Here is a 12,001-nt window from a genome sequence, read left to right on the forward strand (position 1 = left end):
AACATCTAGGCAATTGGTCGTTGAACAAATGTCTTTATTAGTTGAACACTGGAGAAGTAAACAGTAATATAAGTTATTCATATTGGTTAACATCAATAAATATTGATGTGTTGGATTATGACAGGTATATATAGAGATGCTTAAGTTTCTGGGGAAATTCTTGGAAGCAGATGGCATTTCACATCTATTAATGTTTGTTCCATGATAATCTGAGAAGCAATTGGCTGACTGTAATAACTTTTGGTATACTAACAATAAAACTACATGACATCTTAAGCTTAACTTATAGTTTCAGTTCAGTTCAGTCACTCAGTCATGGCAGACCCTGTGACCCCATGAACCGCAGCACGCCAGGCCACCTTGTCCATCACCAACTCCCAGAGTTTATGCAAACTCATCTCCATTGAGTTGGTGATGCCATCCAACCATCTTATCCTCTGCCGTCCCCTTCTCCTCCTGCCCTCAATCTTTCCCAGAATCAGGGTTTTTCAAATGAGTCAGTTCTTCGCATCAAGTGGGCAAAGTATTGCAGTTTCAGCTTCAACTTCAGTCCTTCCAATGAACATCCAGGACAGATCTTTAGGATGGACTGGTTGGATCTCCTTGCAGTCCAAGGGACTCTCAAGAGTCTTATCCAACACCATGGTTCAAGAGCATCAATTCTTCAGTGCTCAGTTTTCTTCATAGTCCAACTCTCACATCCATACATGACCACTGGAAAAACCACAGCCTTGACTAGATGGACCTTTGTTGACAAAGTAATGTCTCTGCTTTTTAATATGCTGTCTAGGTTGGTCATAACTTTCCTTCCAAGGAGTAAGCGTCTTTTAATTTCATGGCTGCAGTCACCATCTGCAGTGATTTTGGAGCCCCCAAAAAAGAAGTCAGCCACTGTTTCCACTGTTTCCCATCTATTTTCCATGAAGTGATGGGACCGTATGCCATGATCTTAGTTTTCTGAATGTTGAGTTTTAAGCCAACTTTTTCACTCTCCTCTTTCACTTTCATGAAGAGGCTCTTTAGTTCTTCACTTTCTGCCATAAGGGTGGTGTCATCTGCATATCTGAGGTTATTGATGTTTTTCCTGGCAGTCTTGATTCCAGCTTGCGCTTCATCCAGCCCAGCATTTCTCATGATGTACTCTGTATATAGGTTAAACAAGCAGGGTGACAATATACAGCCCTGATGTTCTCCATTTCCTATTTGGAACCAGTCGGTTGTTCCATGTACAGTTCTAACTGTTGCTTCCTGACCTGCATGTAGGTTTCTTAAGAGGGAGGTCAGGTGGTCTGGTATTATAGTTTACCCTGCCATAATGAAACTAAACTGTTACCATATTAGTTTTCAGTAATGCTTATAGATCTTCATGAAATTTGGCAAAAGGACAATAATTTGCAGTTCATGAATATCTTATGAAGAAAATGTACTCATATCTTAAAATAGAATCATGCCTACAACATTAGAAAATTACCTTCTTTACCTACACTGACATGAGAAAGGCATCACATTATCTCTGAGTGACAAAACATTGGGATTCCTTAGCAACCCTTCTGTAAGCATCCTGTTGCCAAAACACTTCAGATGCCCTGTCTCTACACACAGCTTTCATTATGTTATTACTAACCCAGGATGAAACGACCAGCACAAACTGGCTACCAGCAGGGGTGGGCAATCATTGCTGGGTTCAGTAGTCATGGTCACACATACATAGTGTGCTCTTCTCTAGGGCTGTCCGTGGAGAGAGGGGGACAGCTCCACACCAGCACGCAGGGAACTGAAAGTGTATGTACTCCTTTCTAATGAGAAACCCCTCCAGGACTGGCTGTCCTGGCACTGCCAACACACCTTAGTGGTTCACAATAGGCAGGACAACCGGGGAAGCTGACTAATTTCCCACTCAGGGAAATAATGTAGCGAATTAGCTAAGAGGCTGAACTCTAAATTGCCTGGGTTCAAATCCTGGCTCTGCCACGGTGGTATTTTTAGTCATTAAGTCATGTCCAGCTCTTTGTGATGGCACAGACTGTAGCTTGCCAGTTTTCTCTGTGGAAGGGATTCCCAGCAAAAATACTGCAGTAGGTTGCCATTTCCTTCTCCAGGGGATCTTCCCCACCCAGGGATCAAACCTGCATCTCCTGCATCGGCAGGCAGATTCTTTACCACTGAGCCACCAGGCACCAGCTGTGAGAACTTGGATTGGTTAATTAATCTCTGGAAACTTCCATTTCCTCTTCTATAAAATGAAAATTATTACACTATGTCTTTGTTATCATAACTAGTAAGTATAATATTATTATATCTCTGTTACTATGACTATTAAGTGAAATAGTGCCAAATGTTTAGCACAATAAGTTTAAAATATTACTAAGATTTGCTCAATAACAGTTTCAAGATATAGTGAAGAATTGACTCAAAGAGATCTTCACAGTTTTTACTCCTAAACAACCAGATTTCATCCAAATAAACAAGTGAATCTGAAAACCCAGGCTTGTTGCCAAGCTCTTGTTTTTCCTTCAAAAGAACTGTTTATGAAATTTAAAAAAAAACAATACTGATAAGGTCATATATGCTTCTCACACACAAAGAGAAACATGACATATATTTGGACAGCAATGTACATTCAAATGAATTCTGTTACATTCAATAAATGTACCTGAATTTATACACCAAAAAGGAGTTTTTATCTTCAAAGGAGTTACACCAGGAAGCCATGCACTTGTTTCCATATTGCTGCCAAATATTTTTGGAGCTCTTTCTAAATTACCTTCTCAGCCTGTTTCAAATTCCTTTAGAGGTCTTTATTGGCAACAAATGTTTACCTTTGGGAGTTTTCCATTTTGAAAGCAGATTGAGCACCAATTTTTATAAGTAAGATGGAGGATAATGTCACTTCTGGTCAAAAAATAAGGAAATATAGGCCTTTTTGCATGGCTTGTAAAATGTCTCAAACAATTCCAGACAGGAAAGTTCTAAAGCATTTCAAACCAGTGGAACCATTATCAGAGTTAATGTGTTGCTTTCTGTTTGATTAATAGGTTATGTGTTTATTTACTTAATTTTATTAAACAAATACTCATGGAACACTATGTGTCAAGCATTGTTCTTAGAGCTTTTGCATATATTCGCTCCATTAAGGCTCATGTCTAGGCTGTAGGTACCCTCACTACCTCCATTTTACAGATAAAGATAATGAGGCACTGAGTTAAGGATTTTGTCCCAGGATGCATAGCTAGTAAACGGCAGAGCCAGAAACTGAAGCCAGGCTTTCTACTTAGTATCAGGCTATATCTTTTAAAAAGTACAACTTCTGTGTATCAACAGTTTTGCTCTCTGGGGTTTTAAGGTATTGTAGTTTAAACTTGTGACTTGCATTTCTCTAATAATTAGAGATGTTGAGCATCTTTTCATGTGCTTTTTAACCATCTGTGTGGCTGCTTTGGAGAAAGATCTATTTAGATCTGCCCATTTTTCGGTTGGGTTGTTTGGTTTTTTTTGATACTGCATTAGCTGTTTTGTATATTTTGGAGATTAATTCTTTGTTAGTTGCTTTGTTTGCAAATAGTTTCTCCCATTCTAAGGGCTGTCTATTTGTTTTATTTATTATTTCCTTTGCTGTGCAAAAGCTTTTAAGTTTAATTAGGTCCCATTTGTTTGGTTTTATTTGTATTACTTTAAGGGGGGATCAAAAAAGATCATGCTGTGATTTATACAGAGTTCTACCTATGCTTTCCTCTAATAGTTTTTATGGTCTTACCTTTATATCTTTAATCCATTTTGAGTTTATTTTGTGTATGATATTGCTGCTGCTGCTGATAAGTCGCTTCAGTCGTGTCCAACTCTGTGTGACCCCATAGACAGCAGCCCACCAGGCTCCCCCGTCCCTGGGATTCTCCAGGCAAGAACACTGGAGTGGGTTGCCATTTCCTTCTCCAATGCATGAAAGTGAAAAGTGAAAGTCAAGTGGCTCAGTCATGCCCGACTTCGCAACCTCATGGACTGCAGCCTACCAGGCTCCTCCATCCATGGGATTTTCCAGGCAAGAGTACTGGAGTGGGTTGCCATTGCCTTCTCCAGTATGATGTTAGGGTATGTTCTAAACTGGTACAGCCACCATACACCAAAACAGTATGGAGGTTCCTTAAAAAACTAAAAAGAGCTACTATATGACCCAGCAATGTCACTCCTGGGCATGTATCTGGAGAAAATCATAATTTAAAAAGATACATGCACCCCAATGTTCATTGCAGCACTATTTACAATAGCAAGGCTATAGAAGCAACCTACACGTCCCTCAGCAGAGAAATGGATAAAGAAGATGTGGTACATAATACAACGGAATATTACTCAGCTAGTAAAAGGAGCATTATGATGCCATTTGCTGCAACATGGATGGACCTAGACACTGTTATACTGATCAAAGTAAGACAGATAGAGAAATAAAAATATGATATTGCTTGTATGCGGAGTCTAAAATAAGCCTACAGATGAACTTATCTACAAAACACAAATAGAGGCACAGATGTAGAAAATAATCTTATGGTTACCAGGTATAAGGAAGTAGGGACAAACTCTCCTTTGGGATTGGGATTGACACATACACACAACTATATATAAAACAGAACTAATAAGGGATCTACTGTGTAGCACAAGAAACTCTGTTGAATACTCTGTAATGATCTACATAGGAAAAGAATCTAAAAAACAAAAGAGTGGGCATATACATATCCATATATAACAGATTCACTTTGCTGTACACATGAAACTAACACAACACTGTACATCAATTATACCCAATAAAAATTAAAAATGATAAACTAATAAATAAAATAAATACTAAATAAACTAATAATAAAATAATAAAAAGATACTATATCTCTCCATGAATTTTTTTGACCTCTGCCAGAAGTCCTCTTAGTGTTAACATGCATTATCTGATCTTTTTTCTCTCTCTCTTCCCATAGCAACGTTTACAGGAGGAAACTGTCACGTTTTCTAGCTCCCTAGTGTTCTAATGCTCTGTAGGCTATTCTGTTTTCACACATAAGCAGCTCTTTTACCCAGCAGCTTCTTCAGTCTTGCGCCAAGAACACTCTCTCTCCTCACAATATTTCCTCAAGCTTATTTCAAAACTCCCACCTTAAAATTCACAGTTTCCATTGCATCATTCAGTAGCTCAATCTTGCTAGACTCAATGGGGAAGATAGAAAAGATGAAGGGGGAAGGAAAGTCATTAAAATATTTTTAAATTCTCTTTGAAAAAGCTCTTTATATCATTTTCCATCAGTAAGATGCTTTGCATATCCCACTTCACTTTCTTTTGCTTTGAAATAAGGGTTTCCAAAGCAGCTTCACACCAATGCCAAGAGCATACCACTGGCCAGCCATTCAATAATGACAACATCCCCAGGAAACATACTTAAGCAAATTAGAAAGACTGATCATGCTGGAATATTTTTTATTTCAGGATAAAAGAAAAATACAGGAAGAAATCTCACAGAAGCGTCTGAAAATAGAGGAAGAAAAATTAAAGCACCAGCATTTGAAGGTAACCCATGACTTTAACTTCATTTCAGTGATTCTGATTCAAATATTCTAATTGCACTCAAATTTCAATAGTAAAGATGCTTTAAGGAAGGAAAAAAATCCCAACAGACTTATGCTAACACCTTAAGAATCATAGGGGAAGAATAACAAGCTAGTATTATTTGCATAGGAGACTAACACCTTCTGGCAAACGTGGAAAATTGAAAATATGGCTTTATTACTTTTATCCTTTATTACTGCATTTCCTAATTTTCTTGGTAACCTGAAGAATTCAGTCTTAACACTTTGGCCCTAAGTACAGTCTTGCTTATTATCCATTGGGAGTGGATGCAGCTGGGAAGTTCCTTTTGAAATCAATGAAAGGCCAGCCTTTACCCAGGGGGTGTAAAGAATAACTGTCAGGCCTGCTCAAGGACATTCACATTTAAGAGTTCAGTGCAGAGGACTCAGTGTTGTCTGAATGTGGTTCAAGGTACTGTTTATTTCGTTTTGACAAAACATGAGATCATAACCAAAAATAAATCTCCATTTTTAAAATCAGACCTTACATCTTTCATGGGTGTGGTCATTTTGTAATAAAAGCACATTGAGTCTCAACATTTTATTATGTAGCTTAGTCACAGGATGCAACTCAATGACAAACAGGAGCGCCTTGTGAACAGGCCTAAGCAGGAAACTATTTATCTGGCAGGACTTCTATCAGTGGACATAAGTCCCTCAGTGAAACAGTACCACATATTCATGGGGTCTACAGTCTTTTGCTAAGCTTGTTGAATTCTGCTAAATCCATCTTTCTGATGGATCAAGTAATCACCTCTTGAGAGAAGAGATACAATTTAAGATTCCAGTTAGCTTCATTTCTCTGGATTCTGTTTGCTTCTTCACTCCTATACAAATTAACATTTCCAATGTTTGATGAATAATTTCAAAGTATAGTCAGCCTGCTATCCTTACAGTATGACACATTGAATTTACCTGAGTAGGAGATATAGTCAAGAAATTCAATGTGCACTCCCAGAAAAATCAATGAAATAACAGATTTTACCAAGTTGTCTTGGTACAAGTCAAATGAAGTCAAAAATATATATACAACAATATTTGAAATAGGCAATTTCTAACTGCAAAATCTTTTTTCCTCTCTGTCTCTCTCAAACACACACACACACATGTATTTTATATCTTACAGTGAACTAATTACTGTTTCTGAGTAATTTCTATCCTTGCAGAATGGGTAGCCAAACATTAGAAGAGTTCACATGAGGAGAAAAGGTTAATATATCTCCTCTGTTCATTGTAGGAAGTAAACTTCACACAGGAAAATTCTAACACACTGAGAGGTCCATTTCTGAGCTGATGCTTCATTTCAATACTTAACCCTCCCCCAAAAAAAGTCTGAAAAGTAATCTATAATCTTCTCTATAGGTTTGCCTTCTGGAACCCAGGAGATCTCCTCTAATACAATTCAGTCATCAAAGCATGTTTTATGCTTTGGACTGCAGTACACAGCTGTGCAGATTGTATACTGCGTAAAGATACCCGAGAGACAGGGGTGCTGAAATCCTGCACAGTTCCTTGGAACTGTGCACCCTAGCATAGGGCTGCTTCTGTCTGGGCGAAGTTTCTTTCTCTCTGCACAAAACTGCAGTCCACCTTCCCAAGCCGTGCACTGACCTGGCCAGGGAGGAGTGGGGAGCTGTACCGTCTCCTAATTTGCATGTTCATGCCTTAAAGAACAGCAGTGGCCCTGAGAGTTTCAGCCCTTCTGCTTGCAACTTAGTGGGAAACTCAAGGTTAAATAAATAATTAGGACAAGTTAAATGATGTTTTTTTAAATTTAAACATAAGTATAAACAGCAATTTTTTAATCTGGGGTGGTCAAAAAATGTTCTGTTAAAGGTATGGGATTTAACCTGAGTCTTAACAGATAAATAAAAAGTCTTTTGGTCAATAAGCATTTATTAAACAAGCACCTATTACATGCAAAGCACTAAGCTGAGCATTAAGAATATAAAATATGTTTGATCTGCACCCTTAAAATGGTAACAGACACCTGAACTGATAATGACATTTATAATTTATACTGTGATGAACACTATATTTGAGGCATCAACTGCAAAGGGAACATAGAGAGAGTGGCTGTTCCAGTAATCATATTCTTCCAAGTTCTGCAGAAAATGGTTGGCTATTCCAAACAGCAACTAGGCATAATTCCACAACAGGATTCAGAAATGTGCAGAAGTATTTTAAAAATTGATTCTAAAATATGTTCACCAAGTCAAAAAAGCTCTGTTGGCTTCCGCAATTGCCAGTCTTTCATTTTCTTCTTCATCTACTTGTCTCCATTCCAGTGACCATCCTCAGCACTTTCCTGGTTGCGAATTATTTTATTAGACCTCAGCAACCCATTTTAAAAAGGACAGATGTTAATATTTTCAAAGTGCTCCTTCTGTATCAACAGCACACACACACTTCAAAAGAGTTGTGGGAATTCACTCTAATATCCTATAGGTCCGGAACTTGACATTCATACCAATGACTTTCTTGGAAAGGAGTTTCCAGGGCCATTATCAGCATTCTCACATTCATACACTCCTGAGGCTTGTTCACTATGTATCATCTTGCTTAGTATCATGATCACAATCTCATGCCACCTAGAAACAGACTAACCTAAGCATACTCAACCTAGAAAACTTTTCTTATCTGGAAGTCTATTTAAATCATGGTATAAAAAACTAATTTATTCCTAAAGTCTCTGTAACTGCTGTGTAGAATATAGAAGTGCTAGGAAAAAATTGCCAAAAGATTTACTACATGCATGTCACTTATATTTTCATTTAGTTACTATAGATTTTGATCCTGAATGTCATTGCTGTGAAATAGATTTTATTCTATTCATCAGCCTCACAGACTGAAGTGTAAGTCTAAATTGTGATATAAAAGAAAAAAACTGTTGTGATTACAATTTGTACCATATCATGTTGATTGCCCATCCAAATTACATATTTTATATTTAGATGCAAAAAATTCTCTGCCAGAGTTAAATAATTCCTGAATTATGAATGAAGTTTTTAAGGGTAAAGTTAAAATTACTTTTAGTCCTAACCAGACTGAGAACCATGAATGAAGCCCAAGATAACCTAATTCTGTCACAGGAACCATTCACCACCCTCTGTAACTTGGCATCATGAGACCATCCCATCTGAGTATTTCTTATAGTGATGTGGAGGTAATTGACTGAAACTATCCTTATAGGTGGTTTGTAGGAACTGTAATTTACTTTGATGATTGTCATCTATCTTCTTTACTGTGCATTAGCTATCATCATACTTCATCAAATAAACTAAAATCAAGGTAAATTCTTAAGTGCTTATATACTCAGATTTTCTTGACATATTATCAGGAGATAAATCTTGACCTTTATTAATAATACTTACTGTGTCTGTGGGAACATATTTTTATAAACAACTAAACAACTATAATTAAGGGAAAAGATAACATTGGGAGGAAGAATCTGGCTACAAATTGCAATAATACAAACTGCTCTTACAGGGTGTGCTGTCCACATGCAATTGCTTGAAACTTTGAAAAAGCCAACACAAATATGATGATCTGGGCTGAGGTTATTATTGATTTAATAATAGGCTCTATAGGCTATTAGAACCTCTATAGGCTTCCAGGCCCTCTCACTGTTTCAACTAGAACAGACCACATTTCATCTACTCTATAAACTGTAATTCCAAATAATCTGTATTTGCAATCAGTATAATTTTTTAATGTCCTTTGGTAACTATATAACCCAATCGACTTGTTTAACTTTCTTTTAAATTCAGAGATATTTGTAATCCAGTTGTATTAATTCTAGTATTAAAAAAAAGTATTCTTACTTGCTTTCATTCTAATCGTGGTGTTAGAGAAAGAAGTCTCAAAATAATAAGGAAAATTCTCATTTTTCTCTCCTCACCATTTTAGACACAGTACGTTCAAAGGGAACAATCATTGAACAAATAATTTTAAAGTGGATTAGATATATAGTGATAACACTTTTCTTCAGGGAGGAAAAGAGAAACTGAAACTCTTTGAAAATAATATTTAACAGTTTTTGCTTGAGACATGGACAAGAAGCTAGCTAAAACTTCTCTGAAATGTATAGGTCTTCTTCATTTGCTTTGTCTTCTGAAGCTCAAGTCCAGGAATGTAATTCTTTCATGTAAATTCAAGGAGACTTTTTTCCATCTTATGAAACATAAATCTTTTTTGTTTTGTTCAAGTTGACAGGAGTTCAACTCACCAATATTTAAACATATTGATGAATTTTGTGGATTATATTATTGGGACAAGTAGGGGGGCTGAACTGAAGGGATATCTAGAACCTAAAGAGGTTCTCAGAAAAAAAGAAAGGATGCTGGGTAGGTAAAATAGTAAATGTCAACCACAGAGACTATCACTGAACTAGTTTAAGATACAATAAAGGAAAGGAAACTGAAATCACTCAGTCATATCCGACTCTTTGCCACCCCATGGACCGTAGCCTACCAGGCTCCTCAATCCATGGAATTTTCCAGGCAAGAGTACTGGAGTGGGTTGCCATTTCCTTCTCCAGGGGATCTTCCCAACCCAGGGATTGAACCCAGGTCTCCTGCATTGCAGGCAGATACTTTACCATTTGAGCCACCAGGGAAGTCCTTTTAAGATACAAAGCCATCTCTTGTTTTGCCCACCAATTAAATTAATTCCACAAAAGTTTTGTTGGGTTTTTTGTTGTTGTTGTTGTTGTTGTTGTTGTTTTGAGCAGTCACTGTGTGTTGTCACTGGGATACATAGCAAATGGCTTCAAGGAACTTGTTACTTTGACATCAGATATGCATCCATCAACCCAACAAATAATATTAAGGCACTACCATGATAAGTTTCCTATATAATGTTAAACACACAGTAAACATAGAGTAGATGTAAATATTGGAGAAGGCAATGGCACCCCACTCCAGTACTCTTGCCTGGAAAATCCTGTGGACGGAGGAACCTGGCAGGCTGCAGTCCATGGAGTTGCTAAGAGTTGGACACGACTGAGCAACTTCACTTTCACTTTTCACTTTCCTGCATTGGAGAAGGAAATGGCAACCCACTCCAGTGTTCTTGCCTAGAGAATCCCAGGGACTGGGGAGCCTGGTGGGCTGCCGTCTATGGGGTCACACAGAGTCGGACACGACTGAAACAACTTAGCAGCAGCAGCAGCAGCATGTTATTCTGAAGAAAGAGTTCTCTGAGGGTGAAGTGGGTCTGTCAGAGAGGGAGGGATGCAGGGGTAGGAAAGAGATCTCCATAAAGAAATAGGACCTGAGCTAGACCTTAGAATATGCATAGGACTTAGATACATAAACACTGGCTTTATAAGAGGATCAAGAAGGGTGCAAAGTAGGAAATTATCAGATTTATTCAGGCAAGGCAGTGAGAGAAAAAAATTCTCTTTAATATTTCCACTATTAAAAATAATAAGTTTGAAAGCATTTGGAATTTGCTTTTGGAGATTTTGGAATGTTTGATTGATATAAGAACATTTCTTTATGTTTCCTGATATCAGAAAAAGGCTTTGAGGGAGAAATGGCTTCTAGATGGAATCAGCAGTGGAAAAGAGCAGGAAGAGATGAAGAAGCAAAATCAACAAGACCAGCACCAGATCCAGGTTCTAGAACAAAGTATCCTCAGGTATGGCCCTCTCTGAGATTCTCCACAACTACCTTTAACTTGACTTTGTCCCAGATTGAATGTATAAAAGCCATTCTCTTTTTTAGGCACATAATCAGATCTTCCAATTGAAATTCTCATAAAGACTATGAAAACACACCACAAAGCAACAACATATATTTTGCTGTAAATGTCCCCAACACATAGCACCACGAAACTTATTTTTTAAATACATATGGGTGACTTACTCATAGCTCTCAGCCCATTTTGTCATCTACAAAATGGTATTAATGACATCCATCTTTCAGAATTATTGAACAGATGAAAAATGCAGGTGCTAAACTATTAGCAGCTACTTGAACTCAGCAAAAAATCCAAAAACAATTCTTCACAGCCTCAACCTTCTTTCTCTCTCACCTTAGGATAGGTGATGGTTATAAAGGCGTGTGCACACATGCTCCGCCTTATCACCTCTTCCCAGGCCCTCCCCAGTCACAACCAAGCTACTTTGGAAGAGAAGAGGCTACAAGACTACTTCACTACCGTTTTCTCTCTTCTACTACCCTGGTTGGTCATGGGGGTTGACTTCACTTCTCAATGTCTTTCCCTGCCCATAATTTACAATTATCAATAGTAAAGTGTCAGCAACTTCCGATATAGCGAATAAAGTTTTTAATTGGCATGGTTTAAAATGAGGTGTTGGACATGAAAAAAACTGGAGAGCTCAAATAAAAGATGGGATTATTAATATTATTACAAAATATAAATAAGATAA

The 12,001-nt window shown here is 37.6% G+C and overlaps 1 protein-coding gene across 1 annotated transcript in view; it reads left to right on the top strand.

Moving 5' to 3' along the window:
• The window catches only part of PALMD (palmdelphin), a 58,604-nt gene that overhangs the window by 19,938 nt on the left and 26,665 nt on the right, over window positions 1-12,001 (top strand). The window contains exons 2-3 of the mRNA XM_005678055.2: window positions 5,465-5,545; window positions 11,123-11,247. Of these exons, the coding sequence (XP_005678112.1) occupies window positions 5,465-5,545; window positions 11,123-11,247 (206 nt within the window). The remainder of the gene's footprint in view (window positions 1-5,464; window positions 5,546-11,122; window positions 11,248-12,001) is intronic.

The sequence above is a fragment of the Capra hircus genome, chromosome 3, assembly GCF_001704415.2.
Source record: "Capra hircus breed San Clemente chromosome 3, ASM170441v1, whole genome shotgun sequence".
In the NCBI taxonomy this organism is placed as follows: Eukaryota; Metazoa; Chordata; class Mammalia; order Artiodactyla; family Bovidae; genus Capra; species Capra hircus.